At 17.1% G+C, this 24155-nt stretch overlaps 10 protein-coding genes across 10 annotated transcripts; 4 read left to right on the forward strand and 6 right to left on the reverse strand.

The window, feature by feature from the left end:
• Positions 1-207: 207 nt before the first annotated feature.
• On the reverse strand, positions 208-601 carry PRELSG_0200700 (conserved Plasmodium protein, unknown function; the record flags this gene model as incomplete). Its single annotated transcript, XM_028679784.1, has 2 exons — positions 208-364; positions 519-601. 2 exons carry the CDS (start codon positions 599-601, stop codon positions 208-210), a joined length of 240 nt encoding a protein of 79 aa, XP_028535468.1.
• Positions 602-1312: 711 nt separating this feature from the next.
• PRELSG_0200800 (nucleolar rRNA processing protein, putative) lies at positions 1313-3280 on the forward strand (the record flags this gene model as incomplete). Its single annotated transcript, XM_028679785.1, has 1 exon — positions 1313-3280. One exon carries the CDS (start codon positions 1313-1315, stop codon positions 3278-3280), a length of 1968 nt encoding a protein of 655 aa, XP_028535469.1.
• Positions 3281-4140: 860 nt separating this feature from the next.
• PRELSG_0200900 (cell cycle control protein cwf15, putative) lies at positions 4141-5113 on the forward strand (the record flags this gene model as incomplete). Its single annotated transcript, XM_028679786.1, has 2 exons — positions 4141-4195; positions 4359-5113. The coding sequence occupies 2 exons, from the start codon at positions 4141-4143 to the stop codon at positions 5111-5113; spliced, it is 810 nt and encodes a 269-aa protein (XP_028535470.1).
• A 329-nt stretch (positions 5114-5442) lies between these two features.
• On the reverse strand, positions 5443-6836 carry PRELSG_0201000 (GTP-binding protein, putative; the record flags this gene model as incomplete). Its single annotated transcript, XM_028679787.1, has 3 exons — positions 5443-6524; positions 6635-6681; positions 6790-6836. 3 exons carry the CDS (start codon positions 6834-6836, stop codon positions 5443-5445), a joined length of 1176 nt encoding a protein of 391 aa, XP_028535471.1.
• A 2398-nt stretch (positions 6837-9234) lies between these two features.
• PRELSG_0201100 (ubiquitin carboxyl-terminal hydrolase, putative) lies at positions 9235-12555 on the forward strand (the record flags this gene model as incomplete). The annotated part of the gene is made up of 1 exon (XM_028679788.1): positions 9235-12555. One exon carries the CDS (start codon positions 9235-9237, stop codon positions 12553-12555), a length of 3321 nt encoding a protein of 1106 aa, XP_028535472.1.
• A 706-nt stretch (positions 12556-13261) lies between these two features.
• On the reverse strand, positions 13262-15631 carry RALP1 (rhoptry-associated leucine zipper-like protein 1, putative; the record flags this gene model as incomplete). The annotated part of the gene is made up of 1 exon (XM_028679789.1): positions 13262-15631. The coding sequence occupies one exon, from the start codon at positions 15629-15631 to the stop codon at positions 13262-13264; it is 2370 nt and encodes a 789-aa protein (XP_028535473.1).
• A 1201-nt stretch (positions 15632-16832) lies between these two features.
• PRELSG_0201300 (PelOta protein homologue, putative) lies at positions 16833-18071 on the reverse strand (the record flags this gene model as incomplete). Its single annotated transcript, XM_028679790.1, has 1 exon — positions 16833-18071. One exon carries the CDS (start codon positions 18069-18071, stop codon positions 16833-16835), a length of 1239 nt encoding a protein of 412 aa, XP_028535474.1.
• Positions 18072-20442: 2371 nt separating this feature from the next.
• Positions 20443-20964, reverse strand: PRELSG_0201400 (conserved Plasmodium protein, unknown function; the record flags this gene model as incomplete). The annotated part of the gene is made up of 1 exon (XM_028679791.1): positions 20443-20964. The coding sequence occupies one exon, from the start codon at positions 20962-20964 to the stop codon at positions 20443-20445; it is 522 nt and encodes a 173-aa protein (XP_028535475.1).
• A 797-nt stretch (positions 20965-21761) lies between these two features.
• On the forward strand, positions 21762-22183 carry PRELSG_0201500 (conserved Plasmodium protein, unknown function; the record flags this gene model as incomplete). Its single annotated transcript, XM_028679792.1, has 3 exons — positions 21762-21880; positions 21986-22033; positions 22117-22183. 3 exons carry the CDS (start codon positions 21762-21764, stop codon positions 22181-22183), a joined length of 234 nt encoding a protein of 77 aa, XP_028535476.1.
• Positions 22184-22835: 652 nt separating this feature from the next.
• On the reverse strand, positions 22836-23474 carry PRELSG_0201600 (conserved Plasmodium protein, unknown function; the record flags this gene model as incomplete). Its single annotated transcript, XM_028679794.1, has 3 exons — positions 22836-22942; positions 23066-23128; positions 23321-23474. The coding sequence occupies 3 exons, from the start codon at positions 23472-23474 to the stop codon at positions 22836-22838; spliced, it is 324 nt and encodes a 107-aa protein (XP_028535477.1).
• Between the last annotated feature and the right edge of the window lie 681 nt (positions 23475-24155).

The raw sequence follows: 24155 nt of genomic DNA on the forward strand, positions 1-24155 counted from the left end.
AAATTAAACTATTTTTAAAATATTCATAAAAAAAAGATACAATGAAACTAAATTTAAATAATTGTACCTAAAAGTTTATATATATATGCGTAATATATAGAACTTTTTTTAATAAATTATATATATTATAATTTCATCAGTAAAAGATAGGGAAAAAAAAAAATAGTATTCTTCTTTATTTTCTTTTATTTTTTAAAAGATAAAAAATTATTCATATGGCTGAGGAGCACATTTATTATATCCAACGTCATTTTCTTTCCAAATTCCAAAAGTTAATAATTTTTTATGTTCATTATTTAATGCAGGGAAAAGTAAGGATACACAAAAAAAAGACCATACATAAAGCCATGGGCTTAAACGAGAGCTAAAAAAAATATAACAAAATGTATTGATTTATAATTTAATAAAACAAAATGTACTCTTTTAAAATTTATTAAAACAAAGTACTATTTAATATATTGATAGAAGCAAAAAATTTTATTTTCCATTTTATTTCATTTTTTTTTTTTTTAAATTACCAAACTTTAAACCATCCATATCTTCTTCTAAGTTGGAAATTTCTTGTGCTCATCCAAATTTTTGCATATACAGCCTTTGACATTTTTTATTTTTTTTTTAAATTTCTTATAATTAAAAATAGAAGAAAAACTTTTGTACTAAATAAATTATATTTTTTTAATCTTTATTTTTTTTGAAGTTTTTTCATTTTAATTTTATTTTTTCTATTTTTATTTTAAAAAAAAAAATTTTTTTTTTTTCTTATTGTTAATGTATATTTTTGTTTGCCTTTATTTTTTTTTTTTTGTTGTTTTAATTTTTATAATTATATTTTTTTATTATTTTTAAAAATTTCAAAATTTAAAGGTGCATTTTCTTTTTCTTCTTGTTACTAATTTTTTTTTTTTTCATAAAAATATACATATATATATGTATATAAATATAGAAAAAATTTATTAATAAAATAATTGGAATTATTTTTTATCATTATATAAAAATATATATGTATATATATTTACATATTAATAAAAATAATTAGTTATATAAGTTTTTCCAAATATACTGATTTGAATCAAAAAAAAAAATTTTGTATTCTCTAATTTATGTAATTATATTGAATGCAACTACCAAAAATAAAGTAAACAAATATGGCTAAAACACATACTTTTAAAAATAATTAAAAAATATATATTATAAATTTAAAAATAAAGAATATATATATATATATAGTTTTTAAAATTTTGTAAAGCTAATATTATTTCTTCATGATTTTATTAAATGCAAAAAAATTAACATATAAGTATTAAAAAAAAAAATGTCAGATTTGTTTGTTGAACATAATATAAATACTGAAAAAATAGAAGAAGAAAAGGTTGATTTTGATGAAAATAAGATTATTTATAAAATTAAAAGGAAGATAAAAAAAAAAGGAATAAAAAGAATAAATTATTTACCTATAAAGGATGAAAAGTTACATCAAATTTTACCAAACACGAAAAATATAAAAAATATAAAATTAAAAAACAAGTTAAAGAAAGATGTTAAATTAGCCATCATATCATCAAAAAAAATTTTAGCAAATAGTAAATTTAAGCCTGCAGAAGAAGGGTATATTGAATTTGATTCTAATGAAGAAAGAAATGTTACCAAAAAAAAAAAAAAAAAAAATACAAACAAGAAAAAAGAAGTAAGTAAGAATGAAATAAATGTAAGTGAATCAAAGAAAGATAGTGAAAAACAAATAAAGAAAGAAGGAACAGAAATAAATAATCAAGATAAAGATGACGAAAAAAAATTAAGTAAAGGAAAATTAAATATTTATGAAACGGAGAAAGATGAATTATATAATAATACAGTAAATTTTATTGAAAATAACGAAAATTATATAAATGAAAAAAAAAAGGAAGTAAGAAAATATTTAAGTCAAAATTATATTTATAATAATGCAGATATAGGAACTCAAAAAAAAGTATTTGATTTAAATCTAAGTCTAGGTCCATACAGTTGTAATTATTCAAGAAATGGAAAATATTTATTAGCAACAGGAGAGAAAGGGCATATAAGTTTAATTGATACTCAAAATTTAGAATCCTTGTGTGAATTTGAAGTAGATGAAACAATAAGATGTAATACAATTTTACACAATCATAAATTATTTGCAGTAGGTCAAAAAAAATATATATATATTTATGATAATACAGGACTAGAAATAAATTGCATAAAAGATATATTGTATACTTATAAAATGGAATTTTTGCCATATCATTTTTTATTAGTATCTATAGGAGAATTTGGTGAATTGGTTTACCAAGATATATCAGTTGGAAATATAGTTACAAGAAAAAAAACAAAAAAAGGATCATGTTCTATTATGAAACAAAACAAAAATGATGCTATAATTTATTTAGGGCATAAAAACGGTCACGTTACATTATGGTCACCTAACGTAGATAAAAGTGTTTGTGATATTTTTTGTCATTATACTCCAATATCTTCAATTGGTGTTTCAGATAATTATTTAATAACAGCTTCTGTTGATTGTACTTATAAATTATGGGATATGAGAAAATTACAATTTATTAAATCTTATAGAGCTCATAATATTATTAATAATATTGAAATTAGTGATACATCCATTGTTGGCTTTTCTATGAATAGCCATTTTAGAACTTATAAAAATTTTTTTACTTCCCCTGAAATTTATCTAACTCATAATATGTTTGGAGATAAAATTAATTCTTTATCATTTCAACCTTTTGAAGATATTTGTTGTGCTGGTTTAAAATATTCTATTAAAACTCTCTTAGTACCAGGAGCAGGAATAGCTAATATTGATACATTTGTTAACAATCCTTACGAAACAAAAAAACAAGTTAGAGAAAATGAAATTCGATTATTACTAGATAAATTACCACCAGATACTATTAAATTTCAGAAAAATGAAATAGGAAAATTAAACCCATATATTAAACAATGTAATGGAGAAAATAATGAAATTTCCAATCATAGAAATAATTCTAAAAATGGCGCTATCAATAAAAATACTAAAATGAAAAGTATAAATGAAGCTAATGATTCTTGCAATAATCAAAGTGAAAATTACGATTCAACAAGTGATGATTTTACAATTAAAGAAAATAAAAATAAAAATAATAATAATAACAAAAATGATACAAAGAAAAAAAAAAAAAAAAAAAAAAAAAATAGTTTTTTAAATTCTAAAGTCCCCAAATATCTTAGAAAGAGCTTAAAGGATAAAATAAAAGAAAAGGAAAAAAGTTAAAAAAAATAACTAAAAATATTTTAATATAAAATTTTAAAAAATATTTTTATCACAATTATAAGTTTTAATAATTCCAATTGATGTACACATAAATACATTTGTTTTTTGTTTTAAAATATTTGTTTTTACTTTAAAGAATATTTCATATATAATTAAAAAATAGAGATGTTATTTTTAAAAAAAAAATGTTTTAAAGAAATTAGTATTTTTAATATAATCTTTATTATTTTTTTTTTTTATTTGATCTTTTCATTTTCAATTTTAGTAAATGGTTTATTATAATTAATTATTATCAGTATTATATATTTTTTTTCAATATTCATGTATACTTTATATTTTTTTTAAAAAATATATTAAATTTTTTTTTATTTTTTATATTTTAATTTTGCTTTTTATAATATTTAAAAAAAAAAGTTTTTTTTTTATTTTAAACTCTAATTTCATATAATTTTATATGTTTTAATTTAAAATAAAAAAAATTAAATAAATAATATACTTTAATATTATTGTTTCAATTTTAATTTTTTTTTTTTTTTTTTTTGTAATAATTTTTTATAATGAATATTAAAATTTAAAAAAAGTTTAATTTAAAAAAGTAAATTTACTCTTTTTTTTTTTTTTTTTTTTTTTTAAAGGAGTTCATTAAAAAATTGAAAATAAAAATAGAAAATAAATAAGAATTTTCATATTATATATAATATAAAACATTTTATATACCACTATACACATATTCATTTATAACGTAAAGTTATATATGGTTATATTTCATATACATTAACATGATTTAAATAAGTTTATTATAATAATATATATATTAAAAAAAAAAAAAGAAAGAAAATAATAATAATAAAAAAGAAAAAATGACTACAGCACATAGGCCTACGTGGTATAATGCTATAGGTGGAGAAAATCAAGGTGAATAAATATTTATTTAAATATAATGCATATTTATATATATATATATATATTCTAATTTATTTATTTGTTTATATTTTTATACAAGTTTATTGTCATATTTATTAAAAACTAATAAAATTAACATGTCGATTTATTTAAAATTTTGTTTTTTCTAATTTAGGTGGTAATCGAAAAGTTAGTCAGACTGTTAAAGTTTGCAGTAGAGATTTGCCTAGTCATACTAAAATGAAAATGAGAGATTTAAGTGATTATGTAGAAGATAAAACTTTGATTAAAAATAATTTAATTAAATTAGAAAATAACAATAATAACGATACCAAGACTAATAAATTATTAGCTATTGAAAATATAAAAAAATTTACAAATCAAGATTATACAAATCCTTTTCCTGAAGATGAAGATGATGAGATTAATGATTTTAAATCAACTAAAAAAAAAAAAAAAAAAAAAAATTTAAAAATAAGAAATTTAGACTACAGTGATACTAATAAAGAGGAACATACATATAATGAAAAAGATGAAGATGATGAAGACGAAGACGAAGATGAAGATGAAGATGATGATGACGAAGATGATGATGATGATGATGATGATGAAGATGATGACGAAGAAAAAGAGTTACTGAGAGAACTAGAAAATTTAAAGAGAGAAAAATTAGAGAAATTAAAAAAAGAAAAAGAAGAACAAGAAATAATGAAAAATAGAAAGAATAATGTACTAACAAATAATCCTTTAATTAATTTAGAAGATAGTAGTGACAATGAAGATTCAGAACAAAATATAAAAAAAAGAAAATGGACTGATGAAGCTATATTTAGAAATACTTGCAAAAAAAAAGAAAAAACAATTTCTTTTATCAATGATACTGTTCGTAGTGCTTTTCATAAAAAATTTTTATTTAAATATATCCACTAACATATATGCATTTCAATTAAAGTATATACATATTTATTTATTATTAACTTAGAAATTTTTTGTAATATTATTGATTTTTATTACCTTAATATAAATATTTATTTCTTATATTATGGTTTAATAATAATGAAATGTGATTTATTTCATTCCTTTTTTTTCTTAATTTATTTTTATATGATTTTTTTTTTTTTTTTTTTTTGGTAATTTAATCACATTTGTAAATTTTTTATATTAAAAGTTGTTTTTAACATAAAGAAAATATTTAATTCTGCTACAGAAAAATTTCAGATTTTTAAAAAAAGAAAAACAAAAATAAAAAAAAAATGATCTTATTTTTTTCCTGATGATACATTAAACTTGAAAAATACGATATCTCCATCTTCTATTACATAATCTTTACCTTTTTGTAAATATTTTCCATTAGCCTTTACTTCACTCTCAGATTTATGTTCAACTAAGTCCGTATATTTGTATACTTCAGCACATATAAATCCTTTTTCAAAATCAGTGTGGATTACGCCAGCTGCTTGAGGAGCTTTTGTTCCTTTTCGAATAGTCCAACACTTTACTTCATCTTGACCACATGTAAAAAAATGAATTAGATTAATTTCATAATATCCTGTTTTTATAATTTTATTCAACATACTTTGTTTAATATTATTTTTTTTAAAATATTCTATTTTTTCTTCTTCTGTCATACTTAATATTTTCTGTTCAAAATCTGCACAATAAGGTATAATAGTACCTTTATTTTTTTCCTGTACCCAGTTATATATTTTTGCTAAGTATTTATTTTTTTGTCTTATAAAATCTTCTTCACTCATATTAACTAGGTAAACAACAGGTTTTGCTGTTAAAAAGTTAAAGTCATTAATAACTTCAACTTCAGCATTTTTCCAATTTCCATCTTTAATCCATTTGTGTTCTTTTAAATGATTTAAAACAGTTGTTAATACATCGTGTTCATTTTGCTTAATTTTATCTTTTTTGTTTCTATTTAAAACTTTACTTATTTCTTCTAAGTTTCTTTCACAATGACTAATATCTTTATAAATTAATTCGGAATTAATTATTTCTAAATCTCTTATTGGGTTTATGTTACCCTCAGTATGAATTATATCTTCATTTTCAAAAGCCCTTACAACATGATATATCCCATCTACTGCTGATATATTTGACAAAAAATTATTTCCTAACCCTTCTCCTAAATGAGCATTTTTAACTAATCCAGCTATATCAAAAATAGATAAGTAAGCGTGAACAGAACTTTTAGGCTTAAAATGATTTACTAACCAATCAAATCTCTCATCTTCAACAGTAACCTTTGCCTCATGTGGATCTATTGTACAAAAAGGATAATTCTCAGCAGGTATATTTAATTTCGTCAATACATTAAAAGTAGTAGATTTCCCTTTAAAAATAAAACAAAATAATATATATATATATATATATATATATATTAATATTTACTTTCTAATACATTTAAATATTTCTTTTTTTTTTTATATATTTTATTTTTACCTACATTAGGTAAACCAACTAATCCCATTTTTAATGTATTTTTAGGTCTACAAAAAATTATTATTATTAAAAAATAAAAAAAAGAAATTTATCATCTATTTTTAATGAGAATAATAAATAAAATTATTTATATGATTTCTTTTTTATATATATACCTTCCTAATAATATTTTTTGCTCTTCTTCCTTTTTCTTTGGAGCCATTTTTAAATAACTAATATACTTTTAAATTTTAAATTTGTATTAATAGTAATTTACTATAAAAATAATTAGATTCTTTTATTTTTATTTTTTAAATTTATATGTATATTCAACTAATATATTTAGAAAAAAAAAAATGATATACTTAAAAAATTACAAGTATTTATTCATATATTAAAATTATGAGATGTTAAAAAAAAAAAAATTTTATAAAAAAAATTGAATTTCAATTTTTGTGAAATATATTTTTACGTTGTGATTAAAAATTAAAAATGTTTCCTCTAAAAACTATTTAAAAAAAAAAAATCTTATTAATAAATTAAGCATTTTTTATAATTTTGTGAAATTTTCTTTTTTTTTTTTGTTTTTTTTTTTTATTATTTTTTTCCATAAATAAGAAAATGTAAAATAAGTTATTAAGCTTTTAGATGAAAAATTAAAATGCTATTGGAATGAAAATTTATCAACATACAAAAATATGTATTCAAAATAGTTAAGAAACATTAACAAAAAAAAAAAAAAAAATTAATATAAAAACATATAATCATTTAAAAAATAAAGAATGTGAATATAAGAATTTAAAAAAGTAAAAATAATCACATTTTATTCAATGAAATAATAGAAAAATTTAAATAGCCAAAGAAATTATAAGCTAAACGTCTTTACAATTAATACAAATAGCATCTTTTATAAATAATATAAATAAATATATTAGTAAATGTAGCATTGATACATTTAAATTAGAAAAAAATGAGAGTTTAATAATTAATTATAAAAATTAGACACTTTAGCTAATACATTTGCTTTATTTATTTATTTATTTTTTTTTTGAAAATAAAAATAACTTATATATTTTTTTTTTTCTAATCTATAAGAATACATTATATTAATTCTATATACATTTTCTTTTTTTACCTTAATATATTAAAAAAGTTATTCAAAATTTTTAATTTTAAAACCTAAAAGTAATATTTTATATAATTATTAAAAAAAGTATATTAACAAAAAGATATTATTATACACTTTATCATATTTTCCATTCTTTGTAACAATCAATATACTTTTTTATCTAGTAAAAATCATTTATATATATACTTTTTCTTATTTAAAAAAAAAAAAAAAAACAGATTGATTTATATTACATGTAAAAATGTGCAAGAAATTTAAAAAAAGAAAAATATAAAATAAAAAATTTATGCTTAAATGAATTTTATTTAAAAATTAAAAAGGAAATATTTTTCTTTAATTTAAAATTTTTAATTCTATTAATACAGTCAAAAAATTCAATTAAGAAAAATAAAAATACATATTTAACCTTTTAAAGGTATAAATATCTTCCAATTTGCATAACAACCTTTTTATTTTAAAAAGTTTGAATAATATATCATTTTAATATAAATAACTACATTAAATAAGTTTTTTTTTTTTTTTTTTTTTCTCCTTTTTAATATAACATTTCTTTTTATATATCTTTTCTTTTTTTTATTACATTTTTGATTAATCTATTTTGCTCTATAAACTTATTTGATTATATTTTAGGTATTTACATAAAAAATACAAATTTTCATTGTTTTTTTTTGTTTTTTATATAAAACGTTAAAAAGTAGTTGACATATAAAGAATTTATGAAATATATATGTTTGTATTAATTTTAAAAAACTAATAAAAAGTTTATATTATTATTTTTTTTTTTTTTTCATGTTAATTTTTTTGTCTATTAATTTATAATAAATTTCCGTTTTCAACTTACATTAATTTCTTTTTTTAAATATATTAAAAATAAAATTATTTGTAGTAACAATATTTAAGTAAAATTTTATGAAGAACACTTTTTTTTCTTTTTTTTTATAAAATGAAAACTTAATAAAATGAAAAAAACTTTTTTATTCCCTTTTATTTTTAATTAGTATAATTTATTTATCATATATAAGCATTTTTTCTATTTAATTCATGAAGAAATATTTTTATATTTTAAAAAATAATCCGTAATTAAATATCATAAATTATAAAAATGTACAGTTTATGTAAACAAAATTTTATGTTAATTTATGTAAATATCTTATACATTTATCATTTCTTTTTTTTCATTTCTTTTTTTTTTTTTTTTGAAGTTAGAGAATTTATCTAAATTTTACAATTTTTTACGAATTATAAACATATAAATAAATAAATATAATTTAATTTCACTTGAAATTATGCATAAATAATAAAATATAAGAATATGTTTATTTTACATAAAGCTGTTCTTTTTTTAATTTTTTTTCTTTTTTTTTTATTTATTATTAATCCATTATATTAATTTTTAATATTTTTTTTTTTTTATATTTTTACAGTATAATATACTATTTTAAGATAAGACTTAAGTAATATTTAAAAATGAATTAAACTTAAACATAAAACTATGTTTCATTTAATAATATATACAGAAGAAAATGCAAATAAAATAGAAAATTTTTTAACCTTATTTGAAAATTTATATGATTGTGATGGAAATAAAATTGAAGAGAAAAATAATGAAAAAAATCATTTAGAAAATTATGACTGTAAAGATAATATTTTATTGAAAGAAAAAATAGAAGATAAGAAATTAAAAGAAAAAGAATTAATTGATTATAAATATGAATTATGCATAAGAAAAAATAAAATACAATATTATACATCTGATTTTTTACAATTATATATAAACAATGAAAATAATTTTGATATATACTTGATTGATGAAGATGAAACAACAAGTATAGATGATAACATTTCAGATAACAAAAACAGGAGATTAAAGAAAAATGAAGAAAAAAGGATAGAAGAAAAAGATGATAAAAAAAATGAAGAAGACATTATATCATCTAAGGATGATAAATCTATTGATGCTAATCTTCCTTTGCAGAGATCGCATATTTTGTTTATTTTATCGCTTCCAAAACATTTTTCTTTTTATGATTTTTTTTCATTAATACATGAATTTACTGATTTTATTTCTTTTGTGAAAATCTTTTATATTAAAAGTAATTTTAATTTTTTAAAAAAAAATTGTTATTCAAAAAATTCTTTTTCAAAAGATCATAAAAAATATGTGAAAAAATATAAGAATAAAGAAAATAAAGAAAATAATGAAGAAGTTAAGAAGGAGGATGAGCATACTGATAAAAATTACATTCGTAACAATTCAAACAATATTTTAAGTAAACAAAATATAGATATATCTAATAAGAAAGATCATAGAAAAAATAAAGAAGATAAAAAAGACAAAAAAATAGAAATTAATGTAAATTGTGAAGAAAAAAATAAAAAAGATTTTAGAAAAAAGATTAATAAAAGAGAAAAAAGCAAAAAAAATGATAACACTAATTCATTTTGTATATGTGAGGATAAAGAAGTGGATTATAAGCAAAAAAAAAATTTTAAAAAGGCAAATGATAAAGATAATATAATTGAAAAGAAAAATTCTAATATATCATTAAGCATAGAGAATAGTATAGAAAATAGTAATAATAAGAGTAATGAAGATGATGATAATAATAGTGTAAAATATGACTATGTATTAAGTAGTAGTTCAAGTTTATACTCAGATTATTACAGTTGTGATTTATTAAACAAATTCGGAAATGAAATAATTGACAATAATATTTCTAATAGGAAAAATATTTTAAGCACTGAAACTAATGTTAAAAAAAAAAAAAAAAAAAAATCATCTAATAGCAGTAATTCTGATTTATTAGATGAAAATAAAAAAAAAAGAAATGATTTAAATAATTATTTTTCTTCCCTTTTTTGTAAAGATGAACTTTTATTATCTTATCAAAAAATATACAATATCTTAAAAAGGAATTTGAAAAAAAAAAGAAAAATAGAATGTTATTCAGTATTAATAATTTTTAAAACACAGATATATGCTGATATGTTTTATAAAAAATTTCATTGTAAAAATTTAGAAATTTTAATGAAAATAAAATATCCAGAATATAAAATAAATGCTTATGAAAATTGGTATATTTATTGTGTATTTGTAAATTTAATATATTATATAGTTGACCATAAAATAAAAAGTAAAGAAACAGATTTTAATTATAATATAAATAGAAAAACAGAAATAGGGAAATCAAATGATTTAGAAATAAAAAAAAATAATAATAGATTAGATATTGATAACAATAAATATGAAAAAGACTACAAAAATAATTCTAAAAAAAATAAGTTAGATGAAAATAATTTAAATGAAAGCAATTTAAATGAACAAAATAAAAGTCAGAAATATTTAAGTGAAAATTGCATAAATGAAAGAAAAACAGAAGAAAAAATTTTAAGTAAAAATAGTGTAACTGAAAATTATTTAAGAGAAAAAGGTGTAATAAAAAAGAAATATGCTTTCAAACTTTTTGATATAAACAATTATGAAAATTTTTTAAGAAATATTATAATAGATTCAAACATATGCATACCTGTATGTTTAATATGCATAGAGTTATTAGATAATGAAATATATTATATATTAACTAGAAATAAAAAATGGAATATTATAAAGAGAAGAAACAAAAATTGTTCTGATTATATTAATTTATCCTGTAATGTTTGTACTCTGATATATTTTTATGATGTTATATCAAAAGTATTTAATAGCCATGCTTATGATCATCTGAAAAAAAATTTAAGTAAAGAAGAGCTAAATAATGTTTTAACAAATCATTTATTAGAAGATGATGAAAAAAAATTGGAAGAAAATAAAAATCGAAAAGAGGAAAACAACAAAGGAAAAAAAGATAAAGATGAAAAATATGATCAATATTGCTGTATAGAGAAAAATACAATAAATAAAAAATATATTTTAAAAAAAATTGATAAAATAGTTTTAAAGTTTTTAAAATTAAATGAAATAATCAATACATTAAAATGTAAACATTGTGATAACACTGATGATATTTGGTTATGTTTAATTTGCTCTAATACTGGTTGTGGCAGATATCAAAAAGGCCATGCAAAAATGCATAGTTCAAATTATAATCATAATTATTGTATAAATTTAAAAACAAAGAAAATATGGAATTATTTACAAGATACTTTTATAAAAGAAAAAATGGATAAACAAAGTGAAGAGAGCAAAATTGGAAATTCCGATTTTTCTTTTGATTACTATTATTCTCATAACTGTCCAAACAGTGAAATGAAAAATAATAATATTATATATTATGATAATGAAGAAAATATTACAGAAATACAAAATTTCAATGTTGATGGCATGTATGAATATAATAGTCACATTTATAATAAAATATATGATATATTTGCAAATGATATTTATATTAATGATAATTTAAAAAATGAACTTTTATACATTTTATATTCACAGTTATCTCATGAATCCAATATATATAATAATATATTAACGGACATTCAATATAAATATCTAAATAAATTAGAATCAAAAAAAAAAATAATTAAAAATATTCACGAAAAAATAAATGAAATAAAAAATCAAAATAAGAATATCGAAAATTATATAGTTGATATTGAAAATGCAATAAAAGTAAAAAATAGTGAAAAAACAACAATACAAGATAAAATTAAATTTTATAGAGATTTAAATAATAATATAATCATTCAAAAAAAATTAGACAAAACTAAAACAATTAATAATGAAGATGAAAATGATACTAAAAAAATTAAAAGGTTAAATGAAACAATAAAAAATTTAGAGTCGCAAGTAAATGATTTATTAATAAATCTTTAAATAAAATTTGAAGTATAAAAAAAAAAAAAAATTCGAGTAATCAGAATTTTTCTTTTTTTTTTCTTCTATTTTTAATATATACACGAATAAATACTAAAAAAGAAAAAAATTGAATATACTTAGTCTTTATATTAATGTTATCTCTATTAAGAAAGATATTATCAATTAAAATTTTTTTTTTCATAGATTTTTTTTTTTTATTCTAAAAAAAATTAAATAATTAAAAAAATTAATAAAGACGGAGAAGGAAAAAAAAAAATGTAAATATATATATATACTAAAAAAAAAATAACTGAAAAAAGAAAGGTAAAAATAAATAAAAATTAACAAAAATTAAAAAATAAGTATTAAAAAAAAGTTACACATGTCTAAACAAATGACCAAAAAAAATAAAAAAAAAAATTAAAAATGATAAAATTTAAAATAAAAAAATGTAATACAAATAAATTTTTTAAAATATAAATTTTAAATAAGTTTAAAAAAGACAAAATATATTTCTGTATATATGTGGGTATATAAATATTATTAAAATGAATAAAAAGAATGTTAATATTAATCTTTTATTTTGCAAATTATATATTATCCTTTCTTTTATTTTAATTTTTTTTTTTTTTTGTGAATTAAATTTAGATATATACTACGATTCTTTAATAAGTGAAGTAATTATGCATTCATATGTTTATGTTTATTTGTATTTTTTTTTATTCTAAAAAATATCATACAGCATTCTATATAATTTTTTTAACATTACTGCTTCTTTAATAAATCTGTTAAAAAAATATTTTTTCATTGATTCATCAACTTTAAATTTTTTATAATAGTTTTTAGTTTGAATGAGACTTTCTGAAGAATTATAATTTTGTAAACTTAATGAATTAAAATTATCATTTATGTTGTTGTTTTTATTTTTATTATTACAATTATTTTGATATTCTTTCATTTCGTTTATTTTTTTTAATTCCTTTACTTTATTTTCATTTTCATTACTATTAGATCTACTTGTATTATTTTTTGATGTGAAAACATGGGTATTTTGAAGATCTCTTTGTGTTTCATTTATACTTTTTTCTATATTTTGAAGAAGTTCACCTTGACCTTGAATATTATTATAAACAATATTACCTGTATTTTTTAATTCAACTGAAATGTTTAATAAATTTGAAACAATGTTTTGAGCTAAATCAACGCGTTGTGAATTTTGAAGTTCTTTATTTTCATTACTTAATTTTAGAGCAATATCTTTTAGGTTATTTGATTTCTCATTTAATATAGAAATAATCTGTTGATTTATATTATATTGTATTTTTTCTTTATTTAATATATTATCTTCTATATCTAATATATTTTTTATTAATAATATATAATCTTTTTGTTTATCGCTAATGTCATTCGACTCTATCATTTTATCTAATGTATTTTTTAATTGATTGATATTTTCAGATTCTTTTTTATTATCACCATTTTCTTTTTTTTCTTCTTCATATTTTATATTTATGTTTTCAGGTTTTGTATTTGAATTATTTTCTTCATTATTATTTTTTATAAAAGTATTATTTATACTTTCTAGATGATGCAACGAATCCTTTATGCTTAAAAAAGATGATGCTGTAAAATTTCTTTTTTTTTTTCTTCGTCTTCTTTTGTTAAGTAATTTGTCAATATAATTCACATTTTTCTTATTTGAATACAAATTTTCATAACTTGCATAATTTTCACTTAAAAATGATAAAAAATTGTAAAAGTTTTCTCTTTGTCTATCTAAAAGATCTTTTATATTCTTTAAAACGTGAATTAATAATATTTTTTGCTTTCGTTCTTCATATATTAAGTCATTATTCATTGTAAAATTATTATTATTTTCATCATTGGATATGGCTTCATCTACTTTTTCTCTTTTATTTCTATCATAATCATGATTTTCTATAATCCTCAAATTATTATTAGAAATATTTTCCTCTTTTTCTTCTAGTAAATGTTTTATTTTATTAGTTGATGTATCACTCGTTTTATTACAACTCAAATTTAAATTATTTTTACGGGATTTATCCAAATTCTTATTATCTTCATCTGTTGTTATGTTAAGGTTGTTATTCATGTTTTTATTATTTTTAAAAGCTTTAATGCTTTCATTAAAGTTTTTTTCTTTTTTTTTTTCTATTATTTCACTTATTTTTCTTTTTATTTCTCTTTTCTCTCTTTCTCTTTCTCTTTCTTTTTCTCTTTCTCTTTCTCTTTCTTTTTCTCTTTCTCTTTCTCTTTCTTTTTCTCTTTCTCTTTCTCTTTCTCTTTCTTTTTCTCTTTCTCTTTCTCTTTCTCTTTCTTTTTCTCTTTCTCTTTCTTTTTCTCTTTCTCTTTCTTTTTCTCTTTCTATTTCTTTTTCTCTTTCTCTTTCTTTTTCTTTTTCTCTTCTTTCTTTCTCTTTTTTTTCCATCTCTCTTCTTTCTAATTCTTTTCTTTCTATACGATTTTGTTCTCTTTCCTCTTGTTTTTGCTGATTTCCACCGCCTTTTTCTCTATTTTCTTGCTTTTGATCTTGTTCTAAGTCATTGTTTTTGTTTTCACTATTTTCTTCTTCTTCTTCTTTTTCTAAATCATTGTTTTTGTTTTCATTATTTTCTTCTTCTTCTTCTAAATCATTGTTTTGGCTTTCATTATATTTTTCTTCTTCTTCTAAATCATTGTTTTGGCTTTCATTATATTTTTCTTCTTCCTGTTCTATTTCTAAATCCTGATATTCCTCAAGCTCCTGTTCTTGCTCTTCTTTTTGGTTATTTTCTGAACCTTTTGCTTCCTCTATACTTTTCTCATTTTCTATATTATTTTCATTATTCTCTGTCTTTTCCTTTTTTTTTTCATTATCCTTATTGATGTTATTACAGCATCCTTTGTTTTTACTATTTTTTAGTGATTCATTAATATTTTCGATTTTAATATTTTTGACTGTAACTTCAGAATTTATACTATTTGGATTGTCAATTGTATATATCTTTGCATTAGATATATCGTTAGACGTTTTAATAAGAGTATTTGAGTTAAAAATATATTGAAAAAAGATTAAAAAAATAAGGACTTTCATTTTTATCTTTAAAATAATTTTAAATAACTATCTATCAAAAACTCAAATTTTGAAATATTAATAAATTAATTATATATATACATTTGTTATTATGCAATTAAAAAAAAAAAATATAGATGAAAGTGAATCAACAAAAAATTTGGTTTGAATCATACATTTTAATGTAAATATTTCATAATATAAGAAAAATAGACATTTTAGTAGATTTTTTTTTTATATGTATTAATAACAAAACCTTTAAATTTAAATATTTTTTGATTAAAAAAGCACTTTCGTGCACTAAATCAAATCATTTGCATATTAATAATAAATTATAAAAAATATATTTTTCTTTTTATATATTATTACATGTATTTTTTCTCATATTAAAAAATATATAAAAGTATTTATCTTATTTTTTCTGAATATTTTCTAAAGAACTAAAAAGTTTAACAAATATCTCCTTTTTTTTTTTTTTTGTTTTTAAAAAAAAAATAAAAAAAAGAGAAAGAACAAACAAAAGAATAAATTAAAAGGAAAAGAAAATTACAATAAATTTCATTATAAAAAATTTCAAATAGCATTAATAAAAAATGTTAAAAATTTTAGAACAAATCTTTTCTTATGAAAATATAACAGAACTATTATGACAACTTGGAAAAATTAAAATATGCATATATGTTTAATGTTTTAATATATACATTCAAAAAAAAACAAATGAAATCTTGTTTTTATATATTTTAAAAACATATTGAAAAATTAAAAAAATACTCAAAAAAAAAAAAAATACATTTTAATAAGTTTAATATATTTCAAAAAAAATTTAAACAAATAAATGGGATGATTAAACAAAAAAGAAGAAAATAAAAAAAAAGGAAAGGAAAAATAAGACGAATAAAGTACAATTTTTTTTTTTTTTTTTTTTTTTGACAAACAAATAATAAAATATTATTAATTGTAATAAAAATACATTTACACATTTAATTCTGTATATATTATTAAATTATTATATAAATTAAAATTTTTTTCTTTTCATATAAACGAAAAAGAAAAAAAAAAAAAAAAACATTTTTTCTAAGAGCAAAAAAATGGAAAAATAAATAAAAAAGTAATTTTTACATACAAATTTGTAAAAAGTATATAAAGTGTTATGTTTCTTGAAAGAATATCAAAATTTAATTTATTCTTTTTCTATAAAATATATATATATTACATAATATGATCATGAAAAAAAGTTTGTTTCTTTTTTTATATTATCATTTACATCGTATATCAGTAGTTTTTGATTTAACTGATTATTTTCCCTATCATTTGGATATTCCTTTAAACTATTTTCATAAAAAATTGGAAATTTTAAAATAGCTGCAACTCCTGTTAAAGAATTTAATTGTTCTCCAGATGTATGATTATCAGAAAAAATAAAAACCTTTCCTCCTGTATTTTTTACATTTTGTAATAATTGAACATATCTTTTTCTTCTGTTAAGATCACAATTTCTCAATGTTTTATCTGTTATTAATAATGAATCAATTGCATTCATATTTGAAGCATAGTCCACTTCTTTTGGACCGTAGCAAACTTTTTCTTCGTTTTTATCAAAAAGTTTATAAAATTTATTTAAAATATTTACATGAGATATAGCTTTCATATTAAGAATTTCCTTTTTCATATTTTCATCGTTTAAAATTTCATTTAAAGAATTTTTATAAATACTAGAAGTTTTAACTATTAAAAATTTATGTTTAATACCTAACATTTCTTTATTATCTTTTTGTTCTGATTTTTTGTAAATAAAATCAAAAAAGTCGTTTTTAAAAAAACCAGGCCCACCTAAAACAATACATTTTATTTTTTCAAAATTTAAATTTACGTATAAATTATTTAATACAGCACTAAAGAAATTTTCTAATGATTTTTTATATAAAGAATTGTTATTTTTTTCCTTTTTTTTATGTATAATTTTATTAATACTAAAAATACTTTTATATAAGCTATCTGTTAATAAATACATATTTGCACAACCGCAATCAATTAAAAGAATTCCAACTTCTGAATACATTTTTATATTTGTACATTCTTCTAGTTTTTCATTATAAATGATATCCCAATTTTTCTTTATAATTTTTATTTTCTCATTAATACCTATATCAAATGTGTGATATTGACCAATTTTAACATAATCATTATTCTTTACATTCTTTCCAGATACTCTTAAGCTATTGCTTTCAGAGTCAAAATCTATTTTAGTAATTGATAAAATTAAAACTAATTTTTTAATTTCTGTAACATATGAATTATTACCAATATCTTTATGAACTTTTCTTGAAGTAAATGCTTCTATTTCATCATTAATACTTATTAAATTATATACATACCACAAGTCATCACTTTCTTCAGTAAGTAATGATATAATCATATTATTGTTATCTCTTTTCTTATATAATAACTTCATTTTCAACATAATAATAAAAAAAAAAAAAATTATAAATAATTTTTTGACATTATATTATATTGCTTATTTAATATATATTTTAATTACTATAGTTATTTGATTTTATTTATATTATATGCCTAATTTTATTTATATATTTACTTAGTTTACATTTAATTATTCGATCATTTACTCTTATATATCATATATATATATTTTCTATCCTTTTAAAAATAACCCTTTTTTATTTCTACTAAAATGGGTAATCATTAATTAATTGTATAAAATGATGTTATAAATAATACCTTTTTTTTTTTTTTTTTAAGAATTCATTATTAAAAAAAAACTATTAAATATTTTTAAGTAATCAATTCATATTTACAAAGAATTTAAATTACATAATTTTTTCCTAAAAACATATTTAATTATATCCTTTTTACAAAAAAAAAAAAAAAAATAGTCTTCATTTTTCAATTGTACATTTTAAATATAATATTTTTGTACTAAATTAAAAAAATATTTTATTTTCAAAAATAAATTTATTTATTTTAAGAAAAAAAATTTAGGTGCCTAAAATATATTAGGAATTTGAAAAATTAAAAAAATAGAATATATTTTATGATTAAAAATAATGTACTTATAAATTTTAAAATATTTAAATATATGAAAAGAAAAATATATTACATCAAATTTTTTTTTTTTAATAATGGTTTTATTTTTAAAATGTAAAAAACTTATAAAAAAGGAAAATTATATATTATAAATTTATAACTATTTATTTATATTCATTTGATAAATAATTTAAATGAATTAATATTTTAATATTTATATTAAATATTTGTGAACATGAGTTGTGTAACTTTAAAAAAGAAAAAAGAAAATATACATATTTATAATTTTATGAATAAGAAATATTAAATTGTATTAATAATTTTCTGTACTTTTTATTATAAGCCCATTTATAATAAATATATATATATTTTATCCTATTTATAACATGGAAAGAAAAGAAAAAGGTTTATAAAATAAAATTATTTATATATTTTATATAATCCTTTCTTATATTGAAACTATTCATAAGTGCATATATGTATATATAAAGGTGAATTGATAATTTCCATGTTATATATATGTCTAATAATACATAATATATAATTTTCATTTCGTAATTTTGTGTTTTTTATTTTTTTAAATATTACTCCAAATATAAATCAAATAATATTATTTTAAAGAATGAATTGAGTTTTAATGCTTTAACTAAAATAATATATTAAAATTAAAAATATTAATTAAATTCCAACGCATAAAATATTATTCAATATTGAAAATTTTATTTTCTATAAAAATTATCTTAATTCTTAACAACAGTTGCAAGAAATAAAAAAATAAAAAGAAGGAAATATGGAATCATTCAAAATATTGATCATATGAAAAATATATTTTCTTTATAATTAAAGATTTGATATATGTTATGTTTACCTTTATGAGTGAATATCCTAGATGAATTATAGAATATTCCTTTTATTACTATAACATAATTTTTTTTTATTTTCATTTAATTTATAAAAAAAAAATAACATTTTTTTTTTTTTTAAAATGGTTGCAAAAAATTAAAAAATACAAATATAATCTTTAAATAAGTTGCAATGTAGTTATATTTATGAAAAAACAAAAAAAAAAATTCATATTTTATTGAATAATTTTTTTTAATATTATATGTATTTATCATATTGATTTAATTCCATTTCTTAATAATAATAAAGAGATATAAATTAAAATTTAATATAATTAAATCTATTCATTTCTTGTGTTCTATATACAGTATATATATACATCCATGTAATTAAAATTCAATCATATAAATTTTCCTTCTTTTAAAATTATAATATTAATCAAAAAGCATGATAAATTAATTTAAACAAAAAAAAAAAAAAAATAACATATATCATTTTTATTAGACTTGATAAATTTTTTTTCTTTTTCATTTAATGTAACATTAAAATTATTTATGAAGATATATATGATCACATTTTCATTAATACTATTTCTTATGCCTATAGTATGTTTTATAAATTGCGTTTATTTCATAAATTTTATTAATTAAAAATGTTGTGTAAATTTATTACTGTAATCAGTATTTAAATTCATTATTTCAATTAAAGTTTTAATATAACTTTTATTATTATTTATTTTTTTTTAATTTTTTTTTATTTTCTGATATTACTAATAGAATTATTAATAAATTATGAATAGTTCTAAGGAAAAAATTTAAATAAATATCCAAGTAAATGTAGTACAATATTCTTATTTAATAATTAATATAAAAAACAGAAAAATTGATGATTCTCAATTTGTCAACAACAAAAATATATTTACATATAAATTACTTTAAAAATTGAACTTATAATTTTCTTAACTTTTTACATTTATAGCATTGAACATTTGAATAATAATTTTTTGTTTTACAACTAAAGCATTCATAGTATTTTTTACTCTCTTCATTTTTTTTTTTATTATTATTTATATTTCCATTTTCTTTTTTGAATAAAGAATTATCATAGCAAATATCATCTAGTGACAATCCATATGCTCTTTCAAAAACCTCTTTTTCATATTTCAGTTTTTCTTCAACAATGTAATTTGATGATAAATCATATTCTGAAACATTATTATTAAAATAATCGTAAGAATTATAAGAAACCTGTGAATTCTTGTTAGATTTGTTTTTGTTATTTACCAATAAATTGGTATTGTAATTATTGCTTATTTTTTTATTTGATTTTGTTTCCTTATATAATTTGTTTGATGCACCATCATCATATTTTGTACATTTATATTTTCTCTTTTTTTTTTCGTCATAATTTTTTATTTTTGATTTATGGCTTTTATATATTTTACTACTTTTATCATATTTTTTTTTCATTTTAATCATAATAACTTTAACTTATTGAATTCTCAATTCTTCTTATCCATATATACAGTCAAAAAAAAAAAGTGTTTTGCATGTGAAGATTATTACATCATTTTATTCATTAATAACATCAAAAAAAAAAAATATTATACATATATATATAGATATAGATAAAAATTTCAATTTTTTTATGACCTTTCAAATGAAAACAATTTTTTATATATGAAATCTTTACTTAAATAATTTTTTTTGTCACTAATTTATTTTTATATAAAATTTAAAAAAAAAAAAAATTAAGCTTTTTTTTTTTTTTATTTTACACAATAAAAATATTATTAAATGAAAAAAAAAAAAAAAAAAAAAATATATTTTATTGTTGAATCCAACGATAAAATATAATATATAAATAAATAACAGTTTTATGAACATAAAAAAAAAAACTATATATAGTATATGCACACGGCTTTTCATAAAAAAAAATTATTTATATTTTGCTTTTTTCTTCTTTATTATTTAATCTCATTATTTTTATTTATTTAAAAAGTAAAAATATGCTTTAAGATTAAAAAAATAAGGTAAATTTATCTTCTTAGATTTCTCAGTTTCTCATAAATTAAGGTAGAAATATTTTTTTCAAATACTTTATAAAATAGTTGAATTTAGTATTTCGAATTTTCTAATAATAAGAATAATATTTATCTTGACACATATATATATATATAGTGTTTTTGAAGTAAAAATAAAAAATGTGCAAAATATAAAAATAAATATGTTATTATTTCATTTTTTTTTTTTTTTTTTTGTTAGAAATGGATAATAACATTTTAATAGGAACATTTATTTACTTAATTATTTGGCTTATATCTTGTATCATATTTTGTCTTATTTTTGGAAAAGATGGGAAAATATCAAAAAGAGATATGATTAAGTATATTTATTAAGAATTTTAAAAACTTTATCATATATATATATATATATATATTTAATAATAGAATAAAATTTATATATATATATATATATATTTTTTTAATAGATTAATTATTACACTAGTTTCGTTGGCAGTATTTTGTTTATGGATATTGTAAGTTTCATATAAAACAATGATTATATTTTTTCTAATTTTAAAAATATTAATGAAAATATTTAATTTTTTTTTTTTTTTAGTTGGATATGTGTATATATATCACAATTAAACCCGATGATTTTGCCACAACGTAAAGTTATAAATTAAAATTAATAAATGAAAAATTCAATTTTTGCGAAAATTAATTATTATTATAAGAACATTTATTATTTTATTTATACCATTTTTTTTTTTTTTCTTTTTTGTTATTTTTTAAATTCAATTTTAATTATTAAGTATATATATATTTCTGTTTTTTTTTTTTTTTTTGCTATTTTTTTAAACATTATAATCAACATAAAAATATATAAAAATTATGCCATCATATTTTTAATTAAAAAAAAAAATTTGATATAAAGTAAATATCTTTTATTTTGTAACTTATATGTAACTTTAAATTTTTTATAAAAGTCAAAAAGCACATTAAATTTTATTTCCTTTAAAAAAAAATAAAAGTGACTATAATAACAATAATAATTATACCATCATGTATCAGTAATATAAACAGTTTATGGGATAATTTTTTTTTTTTATTATTTCTTATATCATTTAATTACATAGTTTTTGTTATATTTCTTATATCATTTCTAAGAAACTTATGTATGTAAATAAAATGAAAAATAAATTAAAAAATATTTACATAAAAAAATTTAGAGATTAGTACCATAAAATTAAGAAAAAAAAAATATTTTTTTTTCAATTTTAGCACTTTACAATGTTATTAAAATAATATATTTTAAAATATATATTGTACATCAATTTATTTTTTTAGATCTTTTTCTGCATCTAAGCTAGCTCTAAATTTTTGTAATTCTGATTCAACTTTCATAATAAATTTATCATCGTCGTCATCATCATCATCCCATCCTAATATTAAAAAAAAAAAAATGAGATATTATAAACTAAAGATTTATCTATTTATAAAAATTATATTTATTAATATATATATTTTATTATTATTATTATTTTTAATATATTTTTAATATAAACCTGCCGCTCCCCAATCTTCTTCCCAATTTTCTAAATCTGTGTCTACATTTAAAGCTACACTACCTAATTAAAAAAAAAATTAAAGAAAATAATTGAAATATATTTAGTGTAGCATACTAATGTTTTATAAAGTTAATAATTCATTAAAATAAAATATTATGTTTTAATTATTACAATATATTAATTTCTATATTATTTAACAAAAGTTCAATAATGTATATTTATATTTATATATATATATATATATTTAAATACCCATCTCTTCAAATTCTTCCAACTCGTCATCAGGTTCATCAAAAATATATATATTATCTTCATTTATTTCATTTGATTTTGAATCATTTTTATTTTCTTTCAAATCACTTTTTAATTCATTTTGATTGCCTTTTTCTGGAATATTTTTTTGCATTTGTACAACTTTTTATATTAAAAATAAAAATCAAAAAGAAAATAAGTACTTTTTCTTCCTTTTTCAAATAATATATTATTTTTTACTTCATTAAAAGGAATATCATAATTTTTTTTTTCTCTTTTTATTTATATTAGTATGTATTAAAAATTATTTTCCTTTCTTAAAATAATTATATTTTTAATCTATAAATATATATCTAGTAAAGTTTTTATATTTGTTTTATTTTATATAAAAATTTTTAACTTTTTTTTTTTTTAATTTATACATATTTAGTTTTGTTAAATTTTTTCAATTTTATTTTTTCTTTAAATATTTTTCTGTAAAAAAAAAATATTAGTATTTTATAATACTTGCATTAATTTCTTTATTTTTGTTGTAATATTGTGAAATATAAAAAATAATATTTTTATAAAATTGTTTCTTTTCAATATTTTAAGAACATTTTATTCTTAAGAATATATACGTTAAAATATGTTTTTAAATATCAATAATTTTTTTCTTGAACTCTAATTGTTTATAGTCATAAATTATATATTATATATTTTCTTCAATGTAATATGAACTTTAAAGAAAAAATAAGAAAGAAATGTTATTTATTCTTTTGTTCCATTTTGAGTATTAAACACTTGAACATTTTTAAATATATAAAAAAAAAAAAAAAAAAAATATAAAATAATT

The sequence above is a fragment of the Plasmodium relictum genome (assembly GCF_900005765.1).
Source record: "Plasmodium relictum strain SGS1 genome assembly, chromosome: 2".
Lineage (NCBI taxonomy): Eukaryota > Apicomplexa > Aconoidasida > Haemosporida > Plasmodiidae > Plasmodium > Plasmodium relictum.